The sequence below is a fragment of the Dromiciops gliroides genome, chromosome 4, assembly GCF_019393635.1.
Source record: "Dromiciops gliroides isolate mDroGli1 chromosome 4, mDroGli1.pri, whole genome shotgun sequence".
NCBI classification, from domain to species: domain Eukaryota; kingdom Metazoa; phylum Chordata; class Mammalia; order Microbiotheria; family Microbiotheriidae; genus Dromiciops; species Dromiciops gliroides.
The window spans coordinates 246,509,884-246,536,807 of NC_057864.1; the positions used below are offsets into that span (position 1 = coordinate 246,509,884).

Here is a 26,924-nt window from a genome sequence, read left to right on the forward strand (position 1 = left end):
TGCTGGGAATAAACTCTTAAGTATTATGAAAAACAAGAACTACAACAACATTATAAAGACAAACCACTTTGAAAGACTTAAGATCTCTGATGAACACTATGACCAACCATGATTCCAGAGGACTGATGATGAAGTGGGCTACTCACCTCTTGACAGAAAGGTGATGGACTCTGGGTACTTCATAAAACATAAAATTTTTGGACATGATGAATGTGGGAGTTTGTTTAAAATGGCTTTTTTCTTCTTTTTATGAGTGAAGGAAGAGTGGGAGGGAAAGAAAATAGATTTTTGCTAATTGAAAAATATAACTAAATTTTTTTAAATTAAAAACATTGGAGGAAAAAAGAAAACCTGCAAAGAAGTATCTATTCCATGCTTTTCTGTGTAATCCCCCCAAAACCAAAAACTGAAAAACAAAAAACCTACATGTCTACTAGTAAGAGAATGGTTGAATACAGTGTTACATCATTGTAAGGGAATATTATAATGTATATAAAGACCACCAAGTATGATGAATACAAAGCTATCTGGAAAAAACCTTTTTGAAATAATCAAAGTGAAGGGGGTGAAGCAGAACAGAGTATACACTAACATCATATAAAAGTTAAAATGAGTGAGAATAAATAGACAAAGAATTCTCATAGGGAATTTTTAAAAATAACTGTTATGATACTTATGTGTTGAAATTAATTAGGATCATGGGGTAGTAGATTCTGAACTAGAAGAAACCTTAAAGGTCAAGTCTAACTCTGTCATTTTATAGCTGGAGAAACTAGAGAAGTTAAGTGATTTGTCCAAAGTCATACAGTATTTAAATGGAAGGACCAAGACTTTAATCTGGATCACAAGATCATAGATCTGGAGCTGGAAGGTATCTCAGAAGCTACCTAGGCTACCTCCTTATTGGTTTTCATACATGAGGAAACAGAGGACCATCAAGGTTGTGACTTACCCAAGGTCATGTTACAGTTAGTGTTTGTTTGTGGTAGAGTTTAAACCAGGTCCTTTAACTCAAAATTCAGCAATCATTGTGCCATATTTCCTCCATTAATAAATAATAAGATTATTGATGTATTATTGATAATTACTTAAAATGTAAGTCATTTCTGAGCAATTTAGTTGATTTCTAATGAAATATTAAAAATAAAATATTAAAGGGGGGAGGTAAGAGGGAGAGAAAATGAATTCTTGTTCATTGAAAAAAATAAAATGAAACTCACAAAGGGAACAAATTTGGGGTTTTCTTGGCCAAAATACTAGAGTGGTTTGCCATTTCCTTCTCCAGTTCATTCTACAGATGAAGAACTAAGGCAAACAGAGGTTAAGTGATTTGCCCAGGGTCACACAGCTAGTGGCCAGCCAGATTTGGAATCTTCCTGACTCCACAATCAGAGCTCTATGGATTGTGCCACCAACTCCCTCCAGTGACTGAGGGGTTAAACAAATAATTGAGGCCAGTCTGAGCAAGAATTAGCTCAAGAAGGGGCAGCTAGATGGCGCAGTGGATAGAGCACTGGCCCTGGATTCAGGAGTACCTGAGTTCAAATCCGGCCTCAGACACTTAACACTTACTAGCTGTGTGACCCTGGGCAAGTCACTTAACTCCAATTGCCCCGCAAAAAAAAAAAAAAAAAAAAAGAATTAGCTCAAGGACACAAAGTCCCAGAAAGGCACCAGGAAGTTTAAAGGAAGTTGGGAGGGTTGCTCTTTCTTCTGCTTGCTTCCCAACCATTGCTTGGTAAATGTGATTACATTCTAAAGATTGATGACTTGGGAGCTAGAATGGGCTAAAGAAGGGAAGAGGGAAGTGATCATAATGAAGAATAATAGTTTCTGCTGAGAGATAAAGGTCAGCAAGACCTGGATGAAATCTCTAGGATGTACCCCAGCTATATGGAGCTAACTTTGACCCAGTGATGAGAGCAGGGAACTGCAGAGGTATGTTCTGTGACTGGATCAGGAGGGTAAACAACAACAGAGGTGATGGAATGAGTTTGGAGGAGGAAGAGTCACCTGACTGCATCAGGAGAGAAGGCTGCATCAATGAAGAATGAGTAGCATTCAGAGGCTCAGTTGGAATCATTCAAGCTCCACTATCACTATGGGTTGATCCTTACTGCAACTCTTTGGAACTATGCACAGCTGGTTGATTTTTGAGGATATTGGCATCTCTCACATTATTCTCTGACTCTGGCTATCTATGCAGTGAGATAGAGTGAGAGGCCACAATGCAAAAGGGTCCCAGAACTGCCAGGAAGATCACAGGCTTGAGAACAGGAAGATACCTCAGATGCCAGTTAGGTGGTGCAGTGGATAGAGCGCCCAGCCTAGAGTAAGGAAGACTCATCTTTCTGAGATCAAATCTGGCGTCAGACACTTCCTAACTGTGTGACTCTGGGCAAGTCACTTAACCGTATTTGCTTCAGTTTTCTCATCTGTCAAATGAGCTGGAAAAGAAAATGGCAAACCCCAAATGAGGCCATGAAAAGTCAGACATGATTGAATAATAACAATCCAATGACTTCATTTTTATTAATATGACAATTTTTCAGTATTTTATTTTTCACCCAATTACATGTAAAAGGGCAGCTAGGTGGCACAGTGGATAAAGCACTGGCCCTGGATTCAGGAGGACCTGAGTTCAAATCCAGCCTCAGACACTTGACACTTAATAACTGTGACCCTGGGCAAGTCACTTAAGCCTCATTGCCCTGCAAAAAAAAAAAAAAAAAAAAAGCATGGGCCAATTACATGTAAAAACAATGTTTAACGTTTGTTTTTAAAACTTTTGAGTTCCAAATTCTCTCCTTTCTTCCCTCCCCAACCCCCTCATTGAGAAGACAAGCAATTCAATATAGGTTATGCATGTGTAGGCCTGCAAAATATATTTCTGTATTAGTCATGTTGCCAATCACTTCATTTTACAGATGAGACCCAGTGACTTGCCCAGGGAATGAGGCCCGTAAGTGACTTAATAAAACCTAAGGTCACACAGCTTGTCATGTCAGAGGTGATTTGAACCCAGGTTCTTGAATTTCAAATTCAGTACTTTTTGCACTATACTATATAGTCTTATATTTAAACCAGGTAGCAAGAATTGGGTATGGTTTTTGTTGTTGTGATCAGTTTAAGGAACTCCCTCTCCCAATGCAGATCTGAAACTGTTCTCCTACCTAGAATCTTAGGGAGCTGGCTAAAAAAGAACAGGAAAGAAACAAAAGAGGCTCACTGAGAATCATCTTTTTTTTTTTTTTAATGCAGAGAAGAGAACAGAAGGAAGGCCAGAAACTCAGACAAGCAGAACACTTTCGAAAGCTACAAGTGGAACATATATACTTAAATAGAAAAGCAAGCAGCATATAAAGATCCTCAATTTTATATATGATCCTCTTTCTTCTGAATTTTAATGAAACTATTTTGTATTCTGAACAACAGCCAGCTGTTTGGGGCGGCTAGGTGGCGCAGTGGATAGAGCACTGGCCCTGGAGTCAGGAGTACCTGAGTTCAGATCCAGCCTCAGACACTTAACACTTACTAGCCATGTGACCCTGGGCAAGTCACTTAACCCCAATTGCCTCACTAAAAAAAAAAAAAGCCAGCTGTTCATAACAGAGAAAAAAGAGAGAGAGAAAATTTTCAGGGTCTCAAAAGGTTGGGACCTATCCAGTGTCACATAGCTATTATGGTCCAGGTGCCAAACTTGAACCCAGATCATTCTGAGGCTGGCTCTTAATCCTCTGGGCCATACTGCCTCTCAGTTGAGATTAGACAGTCTACATCTGTAATGACCCAGCCACCACAATTGCATAATTTCCTCCTGAGACCCAGAGATGGCAAATGATTTATTTACCCAAAGTCACCCATGTGGTAGCAGATCCAAGACTCAAAGTCAGCTTCTCTGCTCCCCATGTATGGTTTTTACTCTCCATGTACATTCTCCCGGGAAGCCTACCCTCTCTGATTGAGAGAACAAACCCTAAATAAAAATTCACATTGACATGTAAATAAAAAGACATCTACTCTAACGTCTAGACCAGAGAAGAGATTATAATGGGCAAATTTTCACTCTTCTTCCCTGACCAGATCCCATAAGGCTTATTGGAAAAAAGACAGTATGAGTCAGGTTATGCCTAAAAGGATGAGATGTTTTGGAAATGCGGGTTTTGCTCAGGACAGTGTCCCAAGAGACTTAGGGACCCCTTAGTCATTTCCTGACCCTGTTGCTTAAGAAGGTGCCTGCTCCAACTCTGCCACCCAAGACTAAAACAGCCTGGGGACCAAGATTCTCCCTTCTTTCTCCCCTACCCCCACCTAGAAAAAACCAACCTAGGGTGATTTTTTTTTCAGGGAAGCAATCAGTGTTAAGTGACTTGCCCAGGGTCACACAGTTTGTAAGTATCTGAGGCCAAATTTGAACTTAGGTTCTCCAGACTCGAGGGCTGGTGCTCTATCTACCAAACCACTTAGCTGCCCCTAGACCAGGGATTCTTTTGGGGGGTGGGGAGCAATGAGGGTTAAGTGACTTGCCCAGGGTCACACAGCTAGTAAGTGTCAAATGTCTGAGGCCAGATTTGAACTCAAGGCCTTCTGAATCCAGGGCCAGTGCTTTATCCACTGAGCCACCTAGCTTCCCCACCAGGGGTTCTTAAAACTTTAAAAAAAAATTTTTTTTTAATTTTGTTGAGGCAATTGGGGTTGTGACTTGCCCAGGGTCACACAGCTAGTAAGTGTCAAGTGTCTGAGGCTGGATTTGAACTCAGGTCCTCCTGAATCCAGGGCCAGTGCTTTATCTACTGTGCCACCTAGTTGCCCCCCTCTTAAAACTTTTTTTTAATGCTATAGACCCCTTTGGGAGTCTGGTAAAAGCCTATGGACCGCTTCTCAGAATAACGTTTTTATGTGCACAAAATAAAATAACATAGGATTATGATGGAAACCAATTATATTGAAATAAACATGTAATTTTTCCCACCCAAGTTCTTGAGCCCCCTGAAATCTATCCATGGACCCCAAATTAAGATCTCCTGCTCTAAGGAGGAGTTCAGAGAAACCTGAAAGGACTTGCATCAACTGATGATGAGTGAGATGAGCAGGACCAGAAGAACATTGTACACAGTATCATCAACATTGTGTGTTGATAAACTGTGATGGACTAGATTCTTCTCACCAATGCAATGGTACAGGAGAGTTCCAGGGAACTCATGATGGAAGGGGATCTCCAAATCCAGAAAAAAAAAAAAGAACTGTGGACTATAGATGCTGATTGAACCATACTATTTCTTTTGGTTTTGGTGCTGTTGTTTTTCTATTTTGAGGTTTTTCCTCGTTGCTCTTATTCTTCTCTTATAACATGACTAATGCAGAAATATATATATATATATATATATATATATATATATATATATATATATATAACCTATATCAGATTACCTGCTGTCTAGGGGAGGGGGGAGAGAGAGGAGGGAGGGAGAAAAATCTGAAATTGGAAAGCTTGTATAAACAAATGTTGAGAACTATCTTTACGTGTAACTGGAAAAAAATAAAATACTTTTATCAAGAAAAAAAAAAAGATCCCCTGCTCTAAAACCTTCTGGTCAAACTCCACTGTCTTACAGATGAGAAAACTGAGGCTTTTAGTGGTAAAAATAACTTGCTCACCATCACAGAGCTGGAATCACATTCCAGGGCTCCTGCCTACTGAATCCCTTTGGTCCAGCCAGACCTGTGATTTCATCAGGGAAGGCAGCTCTCAGTGAGTAATCTCCCAGTGGAGATATCCAACTATTCTGTCACTTAAATTCTTAGAGAGTTACCTGGGACATTGAGAAATTAGATGACTTGTTTGCGGTCACACAGCCAGTATGTGTCTATGGTACTGACATTGTTTATTACAATTCATCTGAGTTCATCCAAAGCCCTTTAAACTATGCAAGCCTGTGTCAGAGGTTTCTACTCCCCTAATTGTAGGCAATGTGGTATAGAGGAAAGCCCATTGCATTTGGAGACTAGGTTTTGAACCCTGTCCTGTGTATGTGTCTTTAAACAAATCACCTAACCTCTCTGAGCCTCAGTTTCTTTATCTGTAAAATGGAGATAAAAATGCTTGTACTCACTATTTGATAGTGGTATTAAAGAGGACCAAATGAGAGAAAGGACACAGAAGCCTTTGTAATCATTAGAGTGCTGGGGGCAGCTAGGTGGCGCAGTGGATAAAGCACCGGCCCTGGATTCAGGAGGACCTGAGTTCAAATCCAGTCTCAGACATTTGACACTTACCAGCTGTGTGACCCTGGGTAAGTCACTTAACTCCCATTGCCCCACAAAAAAAACACAAACAAACAAAAACCCAAATCATTAGAGTGCTAAGTGTGAAGTAGGAATGTGATTTTTTAAAAAAGGAGCTCTTCCTTCCCTATTCCCCCCACTCCCCATGCTTCTGGATGCTAAAGGATCCTAGGGCCTGTGTTGTTTCTGTCCCTTAGGGAAATGAAGAAGCAGCCATAGTTTTTTCTTGGCCAGCTCTGGGAGACTTGATCAGAGACTCCCAGAGTCTAAGAGTTGAAGGGAACCTTAGCTTTCATCTAGAAGAAGCAGCATGGAATAACAGATCTCAGTGGACAGTGTCCACTGGCAGAATCAGAAAGACCTGAGTTGAATCCTGACTTAGGCAATGGAAAGTCATAATCTCTCTGGGACTCAGTTTTCTCATCTGTAAAAGGGGAGTCATTTGGACTTCGTGATCTGTAAGGTCAATTCCAGCTCTAAATCTATGATTCAATGACTTACAATCTACCCCCCCCCCAAAAACTAGAATCCTCTGGAAAGCATCCCTAAAGAGCAAGTCATCCAGCCTTGGTTGAACATTTCCTTATTCATGCATCCCATTCCATTGCGCTGGGCAGCTCTAATTGTTAGGAAGTTCTTCCTTCACTGAATCATATCCTTCTCTGCAACTTCTACTCATTGCTCAGGGTTCTGCCCTATGAAGCTACACAGAATGACTCTGCTCCTTCTTGCTAATGACAGAATTTAAAAATATTTGAAAACAGAGACCATACCCCTCCTCTCTTCTTTCCCAGGCCCACCCCCTTACCACACACACTTTGTTGTTTGTTTTTCCAGGCTAAACTCAGTTTTCTTCAGCTATCATCCCCTTATGACATGGTTTTCAGACTCTCAATCCCCCTCTGACTTTTCCTCTCCTCTCCTACAAAAGCACGCCTCACCTGCCCTCTTCAGAGCCTGCCCTCCCTGGGGTCCCAGGACTCTGTCTCTGTGTTCAAAAGGTTTTTGTTACTTCCCTTCCCTGTGCAAACTACACAAGGTCTCCTGTCTTCCAAAGTAATAGGTAACCTTTGAGATGGTGCCCTGGGAAGAGGATCTAACTAGGGGAGCGGAGAGTAACTGATGCAGGTGTGACCTTGGGAAGTTCCTCTCCTCTTTGAGCCTCAGTTTCACCATTTGTAAAGTGAGAGGTTTTTCTTAGGAGTTCTCTAAGGAAGAAAGCAACCCTCACACTCACACCGTCTCCCCACCTCCATCTGCCAGTGTCATTTGCCTGTTCTCACCTCTCAGGGCTGGAAAGGGGCAGGCCCAGCTGGCTGATGGGGAGAAGAGGAGGAAGAGAGGAGGAGGCGGCGGCCGGCGGTGCCCCAGGCCTGGGGAGGAGCCCAGCCATCGCCACCACCTCCAGCACCTGGGCGAGCCAGGAAAGTAAGCACTTGAAACTTGACACCTGGCCGCGTGAGTACGGGGGCGGGCTGGGAAACAGAACGACGAGGTGGCCTCCTGGGGCCGCGCCCCTTGGGCCTAGGGCGCACAGGGCAAAGCGCGCCATCCACGCGATTCACTCACTGCGCGCTGTCAATAGTGCTCCGGCTGTCTGGGGGTCCAGACACCGAGCCCGTGATGAGCTTCATCCGGAAAAGGGGCTTTTACAAGCAAGAAGTGAACAAGACTGCCTGGGAGCTGCCCAAGACCTACGTGACCCTGACCCACGTGGGCAGCGGGGCCTACGGTGCAGTGTGGTGAGACCCCTTAACCATCCTCTGAGGCCTTAGATGGAGGTTGCCCGGGGCTGAGGAGTGAGGGATCCGCGGATAAATTTGAGCAAGCATGGGTGGTAGAGACTCGGGCAGGTGTTCTCCGATCTTCCCAGAGGATCTGGAACATTACTTTTTGTGGTGGGTGTTGGGATCGCTCTCTCTATGCTCCTTGAGGGCAGGGTTTCGTGTAGGGAGGCCCCCTTACTACCTCGGGCTCCTCCAGAGTCGCTGACAGGGTGCCCTTAGGCAGGTGGGCACCTCAAACTAAAGAGCTCCTCGCCTGAACTTGGCCTAAAGTTTTCCCAGACTTTCTAGACACAATCTTGGATCTACCAGTGGGCACATTCCAGACTGGTAAACCTGATGGAAATCTCAGAGCTCCCTCACTGGATAGTTGGTTGGGAAAGGGAACTATAGGGTTAAAGAATAGAAGTTTTTTGCTTGTAATAATTTCCAAACCAAAACCCACAATGTATAATCTGACAAAAGATTTTCCCCCCTGATCTGTGAATGAGACCAAATATTTGATATTGGTCTGTCCTGGAAAATATTGACTGTTGTATGTGGGGGTTACAATAGAATTGAGGAGAGGGCTGAGCTGGGGCAGAAAAGTTCATGAAGAGTGCTGAAGGCCTGGGCTGGTTGTCTCAGTGTGAGCAACGGCTTGCATTTCAGCTCAAAGAATCCTTCGAAATCACCCTGTGCAACCTCCTCATTTTACAAAGGAAAGATGAAGTCATTTCTCCAAGGTCACAGGGTACAGAGTAGGAGGGCTAGGATTGTATCATAGATCAGAGAAATAGAGCTGGAAAGGACCTGGGAGATGCTGTCAAATTTAACTCCCTTATCTTTTAGATGAGTCGGCCAAGGTCACAGGCATGGTATGTGTCAGAGGCAAGATTTGAACCCAAGTTCTCTGATTCCAAGCCAGTGCTCGTAGTTCTGTATGTACCACACAGCAGAGCTGGGAATCAAATCTGGGTCCTCTGGTGACAGATATAATGCTGGCCCACTGCATCCTGTAGCTTCTGGTTATTTAGACTGCTTTTTGCTTACAGGGCTCTTTCAAATACAATTATCTTATTTGAGCCTCACAACATCCCTGTGAGGTCAGTAGGGCAGCTATTTTGCAGATGGAGAAATGGAGGTTTACCTCACTGAGACATCTGCACAGGTAGCTAGCTGCCTTGTGGTTCTCTGCCTATCTGGATGGAGGCTAACGCTCTGTACATCTAGGTGTTTTTGGCCCTGACTTTATAGTTGGTTTTGTTGAGTTTCCCTCCCCCCCCCCCCCCAGTCCCTGCCTGTCTTGGCCCATGTTTATAATGTAGCAATCCTCTCTTCCCATGCTGGTCTTTCCAGATTTACCTTGCAAAGGGGAAGCACTAGCAGGCAGGCAGGTGGAGGCTGGTTCCTTCAGTTTGCTCTGCCACTCCCCCACTCCCCCCCACCCCAAACAGGATTAGGAGGAGCCAGACTGGAAAAGAGTCATCAGAAATCGAAGAGGGATGTATGTGTGTGTGTGTGTGTGTGTGTGTGTGTGTGTGTAAAGGAGTCATCAGAAATTGAATGGGTGGGAGCAGCTAGGTGGTGCAGTGGATAAAGCACCGGCCCTGGATTCAGGAGTACCTGAGTTCAAACCTGGCCTCAGACACTTGACACTAGCTGTGTGACCCTGGGCAAGTCACTTAACCCTCATTGCCCTGCCCATCGAAGGGGTGTGTGTGTGTAAAGGAATCATCAGAAATTGAAGGGGTGTGTGTGTGTGTGTGTGTGTGTGTGTGTGTGTGTGTGTGTGAGAGAGAGAGAGAGAGACACACACAGAGACACAGAGAGAGAGAGTGTAGAGTCTGTTCCAAATAGCCAACACTCCCTGAACTGGTCCCTACCCACCAACCAGCCCTGTTTCCTATGGTTCTGACAGCTCAGCCATTGATAAGAAGTCAGGAGAGAAGGTGGCAATCAAGAAACTGAGCCGACCCTTCCAGTCAGAGATCTTTGCCAAGAGGGCCTATCGTGAGCTGATGCTATTGAAACACATGCATCATGAGAATGTATGTATACCAGCAGGATCAACAGGGGATTTGGAAGGGAGGTGGTTGAGTGCCCGAGACAAAGAGCAGAGGGCCTGGGTCCTCAGAGACCACTTCTCCAGTCCCCTCATTTTATACAAGAGATAACTGGGGGCGGGGGCGCAGCTAGGTGGCACAGTGAATAAAGCACTGGCCCTGGATTCAGGAGGACCTGAGTTCAAATCCGGCCTCAAACACTTGACACTTACTAGCTGTGTGACCCTGGGCAAGTCACTTAACCCCAATTGCCTCAAAAAAACCCCAAAACCAAGAGATAACTGAAGCCCCAAGAGAGGAAGTGATTTCCTTGAGGCCTCCCAATAAGTCCATGGCAGAGCCAGAACTAAAAGCCAGTCTCCTGCCTCCCAAAGCCATGTTCCTTTCAAATATAGCAATGGTCAGAGGAAAGTAGACCCTGACTCTGGTATTCTTTTCTTCTACCTGGCATGGCCCTCGACCAGCTGTGAGGATAGGGCAGTAGGAATAAAACCTCATAAGTCTGACAACCCGAAGATCTAACATAAGGAAGAAGTGGGGAAGGGGGTTTAGGTGAGCTACTTGGGGCAGGCCCTGGGTCTGACTGCACAGCTGCTGACCAGAACCAGAAGCAAGGAAAGTCCCCCTCTGATCTGTCAATTCCTTCTCCAGGTTATTGGACTATTGGACGTCTTTACTTCGGCTACTTCCCTGCACAACTTCCATGATTTGTGAGTCGGGTGGGGGGGAGGAGGGGGAAAGTCCTGGAGTATTTGTCAGTATCATTTCCCATTCAGCTGAACTAATGGTGAGCGTCTTGTCTTGGCATGTGCCTTGCTGCTGCCCATTTAGCCCACGTAGAGTTATTATATATGTACCTCCCCACTGCCTGCTATTGTGCACTGTACATGGGAGATTACTATGCTAGGCACTGGGAAAAACAAAAATATGACACAGCCCTTGCCTTCCAAGGACTTATAGTCTAGAAAGAGAGGAGCACAGAGCAGCTAAGTGGCACAGTGGATAGACTACTAGCATTTGGGTCCTGAGTTCAAATCCAACCTCAGACACTAGCTATGTGATCTTGGGCAAGTCACTTAACCCCAACTGCCTCAAAAAAAAGAAAAACCCAAACCATAATAGGAGCATAAATGAATCTTCATTCATTCATTCATTCAGCAAACACTTATTGGACACCTAGTATAGGCACTATACTATATATGAAACACTATAGAGGATATGATGATGGATAAGACATAATTCCTGCCTCCTTGGAGCTTACAGTCTAATAGAAGATAAGAAAATGAACACAAATAAGGGAGAGCATATGACTAGAATAGGTATTATGTGCTCAGAGATGGAAGGTGCACACCTGAGACCTTCTCATCCAACCTGGGCCTGATTAAGAATACCTGAAAAGGGGGCAGCTAGGTGGTGCAGTGGATAGAGCACTAGCCCTGGATTCAGGAAGACCTGAGTTCAAATCCAGCCTCAGACACTTGACACTTACTAGCTGTGTGACCCTGGGCAAGTCACCTAACCCCAGCTGCCTCACCCCCCCCCAAAAAAAAAAGAATACCTGAAAGTTATGCAAAGCCTCCAGTGAAGGGGCACCCAGCTTCTCCTGAAGGCAGTCCACTCCACTACTGAGCAGTTCTAATGGTTAAGAAGTTTTTCCTGACATCAAACCTAAACTCTTTGCAAGTTCACCTGGTGCTCCCAGGTCAGCTCTTTGGGGCCACATAAAACAAGCCTAGTGTGTTTTCCATGTAGCATATCTATTAATGCCAAGCTAATACACTGTAGACCATTTCTTTTTGATGTTTGGTTTTTATAATTAGGACAAACCATAGTCAATTTTTTAGTGGAGAAATCTTTCCTGTTCCCTCTAGTAGACATGATCTCTACCTCCTATATATAAAAGTAAAAATGAGTGAGAATAAATAGACAAAGAATTCTCGTGGGGACTTAAAAAAAATAACTGTTATGATACTTGTGTGTTGAAATTAATTAGGATCATGGGGTAATAGATTCTGAACTGGAAGAAACCTTAGAGGTCAAGTCTAAGTCATCGAGAGACTGATTTGACTCAATCAATAAGCATTTATCAAGCACCTTCTTTGTTCTAATGCATTAAGGGGATGGAACTGCAAAAGGGAGGTAAAACTGGTTGCTCTGTTCTCCTAAGAGAGAAGAAACTGGACTAGAAGTATATCTGCTGGGGCAGCTAGATGGCGCAGTGGATAGAGCACCGGCCCTGGACTCAGGAGTACCTGAGTTTGGGTCCGGCCTCAGACACTTAACACTTACTAGCTGTGTGACCCTGGGCAAGTCACTTAACCCCAATTGCCTTACTAAAAAAAAAAAAAAAAAAGAAGTATATCTGCCCCCCTAATGTTGCTAGTCCAGAGGAAATTATTTTGTTCTCAGCAAGTAAGTTCAAACTAATTTCCTGGTCACCATCCCTTAAAGAAGAAGCAATGCCTCTATGGGTACATCAGAAGGCTTGACTACCTTCTCATCAAATGTTAGTGGGTGTGAGGGTCACTTTCCTCCTTAGAGAACTCCTAAGAAAAACCTCTCACTTTACAAATAGTGAAACTGAGGCTCAAAGTCACACCAGCATCAGTTACTCTCCCCTCCCCTAGTTAGATCATCTTCCCAGGGCACCATCTCAAAGGTTCCCTATTACTTTGGAAGAAACGGAGACCTTGTGTAGTTGCACAGGGAAGAGAAGTAACAAAAACCTTTTGAACACAGAGACAGAGTCCTGGGACCCCAGGGAAGGCAGGCTTTGAAGAGGGCAGGTGAGGCGTGCTTTTGTAGGAGAGGAATGGAAGAGTCAGAGGGAACTGAGAGTCTGGAAACCACGTCATAAGGGGATGACAGATAGCACTTTTTACCCATCTTACAATACTTTCACATTCTATCTTGTATCATCATTTATTTGTGTGCATGCATGTTAGATTGCATGAGGGTAGGAACCATGTCTTGTTGATCATCAGATCCGCTATACTGTTTCCCATAGTGCCCAATAAGTATTTGTCAAGTGAATGAAAGAATGAATGTTATTGGGACATAGAGAATCAAATAAAAATTTATTTAATGTTATCACCTAGATCTGTTCCATAGTATTGTAGCTCTGAAAGAAAATTTGCAACCTCAATTAGTTTATTTACTTACCTTAAAGCAGGATTTTCCCAGGTCTATTTTTTTTTGTGGGGGGGGCAATAAGGGTTAAGTGACTTGCCCAGGGTCACACAGCTAGTGTCAAGTATCTGAGGCCGGATTTGAACTCAGGCCCTCCTGAATCCAGGGCCGGTGCTTTATCCACTGTGCCACCTAGCTGGTCCCCAGGTCTATTTTTAAATTCATTCAATAAGCATATATTAAGTACTTACTAGATGCTGGATATTGTACTAGGCCCTGGAGATATAAAGGCAAATTATTTAACTTCCTTCCCTAAAGGAGTTTATAATCTACTATTGTATCTCCCTTCACTTTCCATCACAAGATCTACATTAGTAGATATTCCTTCTGTCTCACCTGAATAATAACCATTATTTACATAGCACTCTATAAGATTTGCAAAGTGCTCATTTGATCTTCTCAACCACCACTGGAGGTAAATACTTGCTGCTATTATTACCATTTTAGAGATAGAACTAGCTGAGGTTCAGTTCAGAAAATGATGAGTGCATGCAAGGAGCAAACAATTCCAGCAGCTCAGCCCATTGGAAGCTGGTGGAGCAGTGTGCCAACCCAGGATGAGGAAAGTAAAGAGAATGGCTTTCAGGAGAGGAGGGAGCCAGCAGGGCTGAGAGGAGAGGACTGGATTAAAGGAGGTATTTGTAGCTTTGGCTACCAGGGCTGTCATCAGGGCCGAACTGCTTAAAGTGGTAACCCAACCACATACACAACTCAGAATGCTCACCAGGGCACACATGGCTTTTTACCATTTTCTCCGGCATTTTTGATGTTAGCTCAGATGTCTATCTACATGTCTTGTGGTTGCTTTGCCGAAATGCTGAGGTGACAGAGCAGTATGAAAGCAGATCATAGAACAGATTATAATGTCTGAGAGCTGGAAGGGGCCTTAGAGATCATCTAAGTCCAACCCCTGTGGTTTACAGCTAGGAAGACTGAGGCCCAAAGAGGGGAAGTCAACATATCAATAAACATTTGTTAAATGCTGACTGTGTGTCAGGCACTGTGGTATGTTCTGGGGACATAATGGAGGGCAAGAACAATCCTTGCTCTCGAAGACTTCATAGTCTAATGGGGGAGACAATGTGTGAACAGCTATGTACATCTAAAGTAATTGAGTAAAATGAGTAAATCTTTCTTTTTTGTTCTATTTCCTCTTTCAAGTGACTTTGAGTAAATAGAGTAGATTGGAGGTAGTCTTGGAAGAAAGTGGGGGGGGCATGGGGAAGGGCTTCTTTCACAGCTAGGCCAAGCCAGGATTAGAACCACAGTGTCCTGATCCCTCTGGTCTCTCCCTCTCTCCTCTCCTCCCTCCTTCCTTCTCTCCCTTTTTTCCTCTCCCTCTCCCCTTCTCTATCTAGCTCCCTCCTTCTGTAAGGGGTTGAATTCTAGCTAAACTATCTAAAATCTCTAATGAGTGGTCACCAATAAGTTATAAGCTTTAGCAAGAGTTAGACTTTTAAGCATTTATTAAGGAGAATAAGAATTTTGTAAAGAGAGAGAGAAAGGCCTAGATTCCCCTATCTATTAAAGGGAGAGAGCATTCCTAGCTCCGCTCTCCACCAGAGTCCACAGGAAAGAGAGCGAGTCAGAGTGCCAGGCTCCCCCTTCTTCCTCCCACAAGCAAACGTCACTTCCAAAGAAAAGACGCATGGTCTTGCCCTCAGAGACCTTCACCTCATGGCAGAGCTTTTCTACAGTAAGTCTCCAGCAGGTGGCATCATTCCAGTCGTTACTGGATCAAAGGCTATGCACAGCTTTATAGCCCTTTGGGCACAGTTCCAAATTGCTCTCCAGAATGGTTGGATCAGTTCACAGCTCCACCAACAGTGCATTAGTGTTCCAATTTTTCCGCAACTTCTCCAACATTTATTATTTTCCTCTTCTCTGCAGAAATGTGTGAAGCATGACCCCAGTATGAGAGATCTAACAGTTAAGGGCTAGAGGTGTCACAGGGCAGCCCACAATTAATTGCCATATAAGTGGTACATATAATAAGTGTTAGAAGCTTTCAGAGAGATATAGAGAACTGGCTGCTGTGAGCTGGAAAGGCTTCAAGGAGAAGGAATTTGAACTGAGTCTTGAAAGATGAGTAGCCTTTGGAAAGGCAAGTCTAAGGCAAGGTTTTCTCTTCACCACTAAACTCCTCATCTGAGTAATCTATATTTCATTCTTCCACTTTCTCACCAACCTCCCTCCTTACTTCTGCCCTCCTTCTCTCCCTCCCCACCTCACTCTACCAAATCTGCTCTCAGGTCAGAGACTTGCAGTGTACCACATTGAATGGCTTCTTCTCAATCCTTATCCCCCATAATCCGTCTGTAGCATTTCACACTGCTATCTGTAGGCAACTGGGGCTGGGGGCTGGGGAATGGAGTGTGTGTGTGTGTGTGTGTGTATGTGTGTGTGTGTGTGTGTGTGTGTGTGTGTGTGTGTGTGTTAGACAACACACTATATAAAGAGTTGGGCTTTGGGGCAGCTAGGTGGCGCAGTGGATAGAGCACCGGCCCTGGAGTCAGGAGTACCTGAGTTCAGATCCGGCCTCAGACACTTAACTCTTACTAGCTGTGTGACCTTGGGCAAGTCACTTAACCCCAATTGTCTCACTAAAAAAAAAAAATAAAATAAAGAAAAAAAAATAAAGAGTTGGGCTTGGAGTCAGGAAGACCTGATCTAATTCTCCCTCAGAAATTTACTACTGTAACCCTGGGCAAGTCACTAAGCTTCTGTCTGCATCACATTTTTTAAAAATCTATAAAATAGAGATAATAATAACATTTATGTACAGGGTTTGTCATAAGGGTCAAATTAGATGTGTAAGGTGCTTTGTGAATCTTAAAACCTATATTAATGCTAGCTGTGAGGATTTTTCACCAGTTTGGGAAAATTCTCTCTTCCCTGGGTTGCTTTGCCACTCCCCAGACCTGATGATCTCCCGCTGCTCTTTTGCTGTGTCCTTCTCAGAGTACACTTCTTCCTTCTACCTCCTAAAGGTGGGCCCATCCCCGTGGGGCTGCCCTACAGCTGGGGCCTAATCACTGTGCTACCCTGCCTCCTTTTGGTGAACCCCGTGCCAACTCTGTTTCTCCATTCTTCTGTCTGCATACACAAACATCTTCAGGCACTGGGTTGTTAGCTTCACTGCTACTAAGTCAGTCACCTGCTTACGGGTCAGGGAACTTGGATAAGACAGACTTTTTAAAGCCTCCCATCCATTGGAAACTGCAAATGCAGACTCTGTGTTAACAGGTTCTTGGTTCAGAAGTGGTCCCTTTGTAACCGTGCCCACACCCTGCAGGTTCCAGACATTTGGAAGCTTGTTGGCGATGATCCACAAAGTCTTACTGCCAACATGCCCACAGAGCTTACTTTCTGTTTCCTGAAACTAGCTCTGAGAAAGAAGCTGTTGTATTTGCTGTTCTCAGCATTCTTCCCTACCCTGCTTCTTAACTGATTCCTAGTAATAGAGTAGAAAAGGGTTTGCCCGCTTCTTGTGTCCTCCCCCTTCCTGGAGCACCTGTGTAATGTTTCCTCTCTTTAAAACCAGACCTTCCGTCTGAGGCTCTGAAGAGTGAAGGGTAGTGGAGAAGAGGAGAGGAAGAGGGCTTAGTGACATTTTGCACAAAATGAGAAGGAAACACTTGCAGTTGTACCTGGTACATAGTTTTGTTCAGAATGTGGAAAGATAAGGAAAACAGTGTAATAAAACAAGATAGTTGGCAGAAACTCCACATTCCACTTACAGAAGCCTGCCCCTGCTAGTCATTCTGAACTCTGGGGAGAGTCAGTCAATAAACATTTACTAATGTGCCAGGCACTGTGCCTTTCTAAAGAGTTTGCAATGGATGGGGAGGCCTTAAAAATTCTATCTTATCCAAGTTTTCTAAGGGTTTTTTTTTTTTACTTTTTTTTTTGTAAATAGTATTTTATTTTTTCCAATTACATGTAATGATAGTTTTCAACATTCATTTTTATGAGACTTTGAATTTGGGGCAGCTAGGTGGTGCAATAGATAGAGCACTGACCCTGGAGTCAGGAGGACCTGAGTTCAAATCCAGCCTCAGACACTTGACACTTACTAGCTGTGTGACCCTGGGCAAGTCACTTAACCCCAATTGCCTCACCAAAAAAACAAACAAACAACAAAAAAATAAGACTTTCAATTCCGGATTTTTCTTCTTCCTCTCCCTGCCCCCATCCCAAGATGGCAAGTAATCTGATATAGGTTTTACATGTGTAATCATGTTAAATATATTTCCACTTTAGTCATGTGAAAGAAGAAACAGAACGAAATGGAAAAACCATGAAAAACAAAATGAAGTGAAAATAGTATGCTTCAATCTTCATTCAGATTCCCTAGTTCTTACTCTAGATGTGGAGAGCATTTACATCATGAGTCTGTTGGCATTGTCTTGTATCATAGCAATCTATCATAGCTGATCATCACACAATGTTGCTATTACTATGTACAATGTTCTGGTTCTGCTCACTTCACTCAGCATCAGTTCATGTAAGTCTTTCCAGGTTTTCTGAAAGCATCTTGCCCATCATTTCTTACAGCACAATATTCCATAACAATCATATACCATGACTTATTCAACCATTCTCCAATTGATGGGCATCCCCTCAGTTTCCAGTTCTTTGGTATCATAAAAAGAGCTTCTAGAAATATTTTTGCACATGTAAGTCCCTTTCCCTTTTTTATGATCCCTTTGGGATACAGATCTAGTAGTGATATTTCTGGGTCAAAGCAAATTCCCCAAGTTTTAAGCAGAAAACTGACTTAGAACCAGTAAAGCCAACAACCCAGCAGATAAAGGTGTTTGTGTGTTCAGTCAGAAGAATGTACAAACATAATTAGCACAGGGTTTGCCAGAGGAGGCAGGATAGTACAATGGTAATATAAAGAAAGGCCAAAGACAGTCCTGTCCCTCTGGGATCTCACTATCAGATGGGGAAGACAGCTTGCAAACAGCTATGTACAAATGAGATAGACAGTTTAAAATTGGGGAAGATGCTAGAATTTAGGGAGATTGGGAAAGGCTTCCTGCAGAAGGTGTCATTTTACCTGGGACTTGATAGAGGTCAGGGAGGTCAGTAGTCAGAGTAGAAGAGAGAGGGCATTCAAGGCATGGGGGTCAGACAAAGAAAATACCCAGAGTAAGGGGATTAAATGTCTTGTTTGAGGACCAGAAAGGAGGCTAGTCTCCCTGAAATGAAGAGTACATGGGTTAGTTCTGAAACTTGAAAATCTTTACAGCCATGAAGAGCCATCTGGCTAGGGCCAGATGTTGGGCCAAAATCCACACGCAGACCTAGCCCTGGAGCAAGCTTGTAGGAAGGTTAAACTAGAGATACATCTTTATAACCATGACATTTTCAAGCTTAGCCAGGGATAGGATTGGGTGTTACTAGGCCAATTGTGAATATGTAAGCCTCCAGAGGGGAATTGACTTGACCAAGATCCCACAGGAAGTAAAGTGGCAGATCTAAGATTTGAACCCAAGTCCTCTGATGGCTTTAGGCCAAGTTCTTCCACCACCATAGGGTAGTAGCTCACTTCTGATTGTTGGAAACTCTGAAGGAATTTGACCTGGCAGGCCAGGTTGTGAGTGAGTTGCTTGCTGGAATAATATTTCTGCTCTGGGTCATGCTTGTCCACTTCTGGTTTTTCACCTTGCTCAGTTTGGTTTCCAAAGCTGCTCCCACTTTCTTTTTTAAAAAAAATTTTTTTAAGTAATAAACATTTCGGGGCAGCTAGGTGGCGCAGTGGATAGAGCACTGGCCCTGGAGTCAGGAGTACCCGAGTTCAAATTCGGCCTCAGACACTTAACACTTACTAGCTGTGTGACCCTGGGCAAGTCACTTAACCCCAATTGCCTCACTAAAAATAAAAAATAAATAAATTTTTTTAAAAAAAGTAATAAACATTTTTATTTATAGTTTGGGGTTCCAATTTTTTTTCATAAAAGTATTTTATTTTTTCCCAGTTACATGTAAAGATAGTTTTCAACATTTGTTTTTATAAGATTTCCAATTTCCCTCTCCCTCCCCCCCTCCCCTAGACAGCAGGTAATCTGATATAGGTGTTGTTATATATATAATAAAATTAAACATATTTCTGCATTAGTCATTGGGTTCCAATTTTTATTCCTCCTTCTCTCTTTCCCCTCCCCCCTCCCTGAGGCAGTAAGCAATCAGATATAGGTTATACATGTACAATTATGTAAAACATTACCATATTAGTCATTTTATATATGAAAACTTTTATAAAAGAAAAAAATGAAAGTGAAAAATAGCATGCTTCAGTCTGTGTTCCATCAATAGCAGTTTTTTCTTTGGAGGTGGATAGTATGTTTCATTGATAGTCCTTTGGGATTGTCTTGAATCATTGTATTGTTGAGAATAGTTAAGTTTTTCACAGTTCTTCAAACAATGTCTCTGTGCATAATGTTCTATGCATCTATATAATGTGTTATACATCAGTTCATACAAGTCTTTCCTGGCCTTTCTGTGCTCCTAGTTTCCAAAAATATCCCTCTTCCCTTTCTTAGGAAGCATCCCTTGTTTCAAGGATTTTTTTTTTGCAGGGCAATGGGAGTTAAGTGACTTGCCCAGGGTCATACAGCTAGTAAGTGTCAAGTGTCTGAGGCCAGATTTGAACTCAGGTACTCCTGAATCCAGGGCTGGTGCTTTATCCACTGCACCACCTAGCTGCCCCCACATCCCTTGTTTCAAAAAATATATTTTAAAATGAAACTGGAGAGCAGTTTAGCAAAATTGACTACTATATCAATGGGGTCTGGCAGTGTATATTCCACCTCCATATATTCTCCCACCACCAAGAGGGGTAGAGAGGCATTTTGTGGGTTGTGGGGGCGGGGTAGGTAGAAACAACCCTGTTTGGTTTTGCTCCATTAAAAAACCTGTTAGTTGGGGCAGCTAGGTGGCGCAATGGATAGAGCACCGGCCCCGGACCTGAGTTCAAATCCAGCCTCAGACACTTAACAGTAGCTGTGTGACCCTGGGCAAGTCACTTAACCCCAATTGCCTAACCAAAATAAAAAAAAATTTAAAAAAACCAAAGCAAAACAAAATAAAAATAAATTTTAAAAACACCCTATTAGTTAACACTGAACTCTGCTGATCTTGGGGGTAGGGTGGGGTTGGGGAAGGTAGTATGTATGGTAGAGCAGTTAGGCTGAGAGGCAGGGGTCCTGAGGTTACATCTCAGGTTGTTTTAGAGGAAAGATGATGGGGCTGTCATCCACATGCATTGATGCTTACATGAAATAGAGTCAACAAACCTGAGTCCCCATTCTGTGTCCCACCTACCTTTGACACCAGGAGGAGGCTGGTGCTACAATCAGATTCATTCAAGAGCTTTTGTTTTTCAGTTATCTGGTGATGCCATTCATGCAGACGGATCTCCAGAAGATCATGGGCATGGAATTCACTGAGGATAAGATCCAGTACCTTGTCTATCAGATACTGAAAGGGCTCAAGGTGAATGAGGGCCAACGTGGAAGGAGGTAGAGAAAAAGACATAGGGCCCAAGACATCTGTTTTCTGGCAGCCCAGGGGTTAGGGGGAATAGCAGTGTGCAGTATGGTTTTTGAGCTGCTTGAGGGTTTTCCCAGGTTGGTGTCAGCCCTACCCATCCAGCTGTGATGCCTTATAGTAAAAATGACCAAACCTCTCCCCATTCTAGGAGAGTGCCTTTGGTCCAATGGCAGGGTGGGGTAGACAAGATACAATAAATTAATTCACTCTTCTCTTTTTCTCATTCCAGTATATCCACTCTGCTGGGGTCATCCACAGGGTGAGTTCCACCATTGGTGTCCTCTTTCCTCTTAGCTATGTCTGGTGTTCGCCTCATGTCAGATAGAGAGAGAGAAAGAAGAGAAGTATCTCCAGGAAGGGTGGGAGTGTGGGGCTTCCCAAGATCCTGTAGCAGGAACAGAATTACTTTGATTTCCTCATTTGTAAAGTTGGTATAATAATAGCACTTTTTTCATAGTTGTTGTAAGGATCAAATGAGGTGATATTTGCAAAGCAATTTGCAAACCTTAAAGTGCTATGTAAGTGCTAGCTATTATGATTATTGGTGAATGGCCCAAGAGAATAGTGTTACCAAAAAAAAAAAAAAAGGCTGATATACTATACTTTATAGATTCTTAGAAGAATAGACTTTTTAAGAACTAAAAGGTACTTTAGAAATCCTCTTGGCCAACCCCTGCATTTTAAAAATGAAGAAGCTAGGGCTCAGAGAGATTAAGTGACTTATTGCTAGTCATAGCCAATAAAGAGTAGAGCCCAGGACTGGAACCTAAAATTCTCCATAGGTAAATAAAGACTTGTTTATCCTCACTGTTTACAAATTCCCTGAACCTGTATATGTCTTCTGACTCACTCTAATGCTCGTGCATAAAAATGTGAAATGAAAGAGAAAAAAGGCTCTCGGGTTGAGGAGGTAGTTAGTGAGATGAGAAGTCTTCTTTGGGCACTACTCAAGTTGGCCCCTTGATGGCCTTGGCATGAAGTCTGAGAGGCAATGGAAGCACTGAGAGAACTAGTTTTGTTTTCAAGCTGCTTGTAGAATGTACCCAGGTCTTACCGCCCAGCCTGCAGGTCTTGAACTTACCAGAAGTTAAAAGAGCCTTTAAGATTTTTCATTATTAGGTCTTCAGTTAAATGATCTCAGTGGTCAAGAATATGGTAAGGGAGATTCATACTCTGGAACAGTTATGCTAGATGTCTTCTGAGGTTCTTTCCAGATAATACCTGTGGTTTGGAGGAAACTGGATAAGTGTATGAGGCCAGATTTAAACTTAGGAAGATGAGTCTTCCTGACTCCAGGTCTCTCTACCCACTGTGCCACCTAGCTGCTGGTGAAATTCTGTATATACTGTCAGATTTAGTTAACATGTTAGTTTTGCCAACTGTTTTGTTTTTTTTTTCTCTTTCACTGTTATGAGAGTTGGCTCTCTAGGTAGGAAAAGGAGGAGGGAGGAATTGGGAAGTAAAAGTGATTGAAAAAAAAATTGATTATTTTTCAAAAAACTGAGCTTGATTTTCTATTTTTATCTATTGTAGGACTTGAAACCAGGAAACCTGGCTGTGAATGAGGACTGTGAACTGAAGGTGGGCTTAAAGGGGACTGGGTTAAATTTGAGGACAGCTACTGGACTGAACCAGAAGTGATGATGCCAGAGTAGGAGAGGGTTGTGAGAGCTTCTCTCTGGGAGGTTTGTCATGCCCCTTCTCAACACGGGGTCCCTCTTCCTTTTTCTGCTGAACTGTAGATCCTAGATTTTGGATTGGCCAGGCATGCAGATGCTGAGATGACAGGCTATGTGGTGACTCGTTGGTACCGGGCCCCAGAAGTGATTCTCAGCTGGATGCACTATAATCAGACAGGTCAGTCATGACCTAATGTTACCATGGTAGGGCTGGGGAGTTGGGAAGATGGATGGAGCATATTTCATTTCTCTCTGCATATCATATGGGTTTTATGAAGTCTTCGTTCAACTAGTAGTAGGAGTAGTCAATAAGCATTTATCAAGCACTTACTACATGCCATATACTGTGCTAAATGCCAAGAATACAAAAAGAGGCAAAAAGTCCCTGCCATAGCGGAGGTTAGAGGCTAATGGGGAAGACAAGATGCAAACAACTATGTATTGACAAGATATTTACAGGATAAATAGGAAACAATCAACAGAGAGAAGGTGTTAGAATTGAGAGAGATCCAGAAAGATTTCCTGTAGAAGATGGGATTTAGAGGCAGCTGTGTGGCACAGTGGCTAGAGTCCCAGGTCTGGAGCCAGGAAAACTCATCTTCCTCAGTTCAAATCTAGCCTCAGACACCTACTAGCTGTGTGACCTTGGGCAAGTAACTTAATTCTGTTTGCCTCAGTTTCCTCATCTGTAAAATGAGCTGGAGATGGAAATTACAAACCACTCTAGTATCTTTGCCAAGAAGTGCTATTCATATCCAATCCAATAAATATTTATTAAACACCTACTGTGTTCTAGGTACAATGCTAAGCACTGGGCATACAATTAATAAAAGAAAAAGATAATTCCTACCCTCAAGGAGCTAACAATCTAAAGACAAAATGCAAAAGAAGTCAGGAAAATGGGGGAGGGAGGCAAAACCAGGCAGAGCAGCAGATGAAAAGTGGAGTGAGCCAAAAAGTTCAGGAATTGGTGGGGTTAGCTAGGTGGCTTAGTGGATAAAGCACCTGGCCCTGGATTCAGGAGGACCTGAGTTCAAATATGACCTCAGGCACTTGACACTTTACTAGCTGTGTGACCCTAGGTGAGTCACTTAACCTTCATTGGCCCCCCCCCCCCACCAATTGGGAAAAGTCCCATATCTACCCTCCAGTCACATTCAATTACTAATATGCCTCTCTGTTCCACTGGGAACCTTTTAACAAAGACTTAAAAATAAAACAACAATTCAGGAAAACCTATTTGTTTAAAGGCTTATTCTTAGGAAACAGCAAAGTGTGGAGGGAAGGGATGGATTTATAATAAGGAGATCTGAATTTTCCTCTGATCCCAGGGATTTTTACTAGTTGTGTGACCAAGAGAAAATCACTTCTCATCTTGTATACTCAGTTTCTTCATCTGTAAAATGGGAACCATAATACCTACACTACTACCCTAGAGGTATTGTGAGCAAAGTGCTTTGGAGCCTTAAGAGTCCTATATGAATCATACCTCATTCATGCTCCTCTTTTATCTTAGCAGCGGGACTCTTAAATTCCTTGAGAGCAAGGACACTTCTGCCTTCCCACAGCCCTGCAGTAAATTTCTTGTTGATTTGTTGACTAGGGTTTTCATGACCAAATCCATTTTTATTCTCCATGATTTTTCTCCATTTCTCCCTCTTGCTCATTGCCTTCTCTCCGTCTTACCCACAGTGGACATCTGGTCTGTCGGCTGTATCATGGCAGAGATGCTGACTGGGAAAACTCTGTTCAAGGGGAAAGACTGTATCCTTCTTTGTCCAGTCCAAACTGGGTACTGTAGGTAACTCTGCCTGACTTTGGAACCCAAGTCCTCCCATTAGGGGGTGGGAGGTGTGGGAAAGAGCTAGGAATCTCTTCTCTTAGTTACTCAGGAGGAGCTATGAGCCTTAACTCAGCTGGCCAGACTTGGACCAACTGACCCAGATCCTGAAGGTGACTGGGGTTCCTGGAGCGGACTTTGTACAGAAATTACAGGACAAAGCGGTAAGGGATAAGGCAGAGCCTGGTGGGGGAAGTAGCTGAACAGGAAACTGGGTGGAATGATGAATGAGTTTCTCCCCAAAGCATGCTCTTCCTTTTGAGATGGCTGTTTTAAAAAGCAAAAGAATGGGGGCAGCTAGGTGGCACAGTGGATAAAGCACCAGCCCTGGATTCAGGAAGACCTGAGTTCAAGTCCTGCTTCAGACACTTGACACTTACTAGCTGTGTGATCCTGGGCAAGTCACTTAACCCTCATTGCCCAGCCAAAAAGAAAAAAGAAAAAAAAAAGCAAAAGATTACTGATGGTAAAACTGGGATGCTTGGAGCTTCTTTCCACTGCCCTCCTCCACCTTTGTCCTTTGTTTTACCCATGGTGATCCTATCCCTTTTCTCATCCCTGTGCCATTTATTTCAATATTTGGGGGCCAGGGGAGGAAGCTGGGTGTCATGCATAGAGTGCTGGCCTTGGAATCCTGATTCAGGGGGCAGCTAGGTGGAATAGTGGATAGAGTTCTGGCCCTGGATTCAGGAGGACCTGAGTTCAATTCCGGCCCAAGACACTTGACACTTACTAGTTCTGTGACCTTGGGCAAGTCACTTAACCCTCATTGCCTCAAAAAAAAAAAAAAAGAAAAGGAATCCTGATTCAAATAATTCCTAGCTATGTGACTCCCCACCCTGGGCAGATCACTCCAGATCATTCCTGGACCTGAGTTTCCTTCCTTATCTCTGAAACCTTGATTGGAAGGCCCTTCCCAGTTCTAAAAACTAAGCTCTCTGCCTTGTTCTCTTTCAGGCCAAATCCTATATCCAGTCCTTGCCTCAGAGTCCCAAGAAGGATTTCTCACAACTTTTCCCTCGTGCTAGCCCCCAGGGTAAAACTTGTTGCTATTTCCGCCCTCTCTGGCCCTTGAAGAATACCCTCCTTTCACTCTGGAACCCTGGGCAGGCTATTGGGGTGGAATCCTAGGGGAGTATGGGCTTCTAGGACTCACAGGTTCTGCCATTCTACAGCGGCAGACCTGTTGGAGAAGGTGCTTGAACTAGATGTGGACAAGCGATTGACAGCTGCACAGGCTCTCGCCCACCCCTTCTTTGACCAGTTCCGGGATCCAGAGGAGGAGACAGTAGCCCAGCAGCCATTTGATGACTCCATGGAACATGAGAAGCTCACAGTAGATGAATGGAAGAGTACGAGTTTGGAATGGAGGGGAGGGGAGGAAAAGGAAGCCAGGGGATAATTGACAGTGCACCCTTCCCTTCCATGGGTCAGCTCCCAGGCCCTGAAATCAGCTTCCTTCAAGGACCTCTGGGTTCGCCCACCCCACCACTGGTCTCTTGCTTGTCTTTTTCCCCTTTACAATGAGTTATACCCGGGGGTAGCTAGGTGGCACAGTGGATAGAGCACTGGCCTTGAATTCAGAAGGACCTTAGTTCAAATCCAGCCTCAGACACTTGACACTAGCTGTGTGACCCTGGGCAAGTCACTTAACCCTCATTGCCCTGAAAGAAAAAAAACAGTAATGTTACAATAAGTTATACCTCCTAGTCTTGTCTCATAACCTGTCTTTTGGGGGACCTAGCTCTCCGCTTTGTTTTACTAGCTATCCTTTCACCCTTTAATGCTCAGCAAGTACTTACCTGTCTATCCCTTTAGTCACAGCCTCCAGGTTCCTTCCCATTCATTGCTTTGTGACTTTTCACCTCTCAGTGCCCCACTGCCTAACTCAGATAGCTTGTCTCCTTTCCCCAGGTCACATCTATAAGGAGGTTTCAAACTTTAGCCCTATAGCCCGGAAGGATTCCAAGAGAAGGAGTCTTATGAAACTACAATGACCTTTCCAGATCACCCTGGGTTGAGTGAATGCTTGCAGGACAAGATGACACCACTTCAGGAGATTTCCCCTGGGACAGATATTTATTAGTACCCAATAAACTGGAACCTGTGTTTTGATGCCAGGATCCAAATACAAGACATCCAGGCTCTTGTTTTCTGTGAGAGGGAACAGTGACCACCTGATAGGCAGACCTGTTGACTTGATGGCTCTTTTCCTTTGTATTTGGCACAAATGGGACTGTTGCGTGGCTCAGGTCTCACCCAACAAAGATGGTGTCTGCAGCGGAATTAAGGGTGATTCAAAGAAAGTCACAGTTGATAAAATGTCCAGGAAAATGATGTATTAAGGTTATTTAGGGATTAGGGGTGGTGGGTAAGTGAGACATTGAAACTTGGTTTTTCAGAAGAGTGTTGAGCCTCTGGGAAACTGAAGGCAACATGGGTTTGTTTTTGTTTTTGTTTGTTTGTTTTACCAGCACATGATGGCAAAAGGGCAGGGGAACAAAATACACACCCTTTTGTAGTAATCATTCCACCTTTTTCC

The 26,924-nt window shown here is 43.5% G+C and overlaps 1 protein-coding gene across 1 annotated transcript; it reads left to right on the plus strand.

Moving 5' to 3' along the window:
• The first annotated feature begins 7,908 nt into the window (after window positions 1–7,908).
• On the plus strand, window positions 7,909–26,433 carry MAPK13 (mitogen-activated protein kinase 13). The gene is made up of 12 exons (XM_044000704.1): window positions 7,909–8,027; window positions 9,970–10,099; window positions 10,766–10,824; window positions 20,698–20,806; window positions 21,093–21,122; window positions 22,397–22,444; window positions 22,606–22,720; window positions 24,235–24,306; window positions 24,467–24,546; window positions 25,340–25,418; window positions 25,558–25,734; window positions 26,297–26,433. The coding sequence occupies exons 1-12, from the start codon at window positions 7,909–7,911 to the stop codon at window positions 26,377–26,379; spliced, it is 1,101 nt and encodes a 366-aa protein (XP_043856639.1). The 3' UTR covers window positions 26,380–26,433.
• The last annotated feature ends 491 nt before the right edge of the window (window positions 26,434–26,924 follow it).

Coding starts and splice junctions, on each gene's coding strand:
- MAPK13 (XM_044000704.1), top strand. CDS start 7,909: ATGAGCTTCATCCGGAAAAGGGGCTTTTACAAGCAAGAAGTGAACAAG. Junction 10,100..10,765: donor AACACATGCATCATGAGAAT/GTATGTATACCA, acceptor TTCCTTCTCCAG/GTTATTGGACTATTGGACGT. Junction 24,547..25,339: donor AGAAATTACAGGACAAAGCG/GTAAGGGATAAG, acceptor GTTCTCTTTCAG/GCCAAATCCTATATCCAGTC.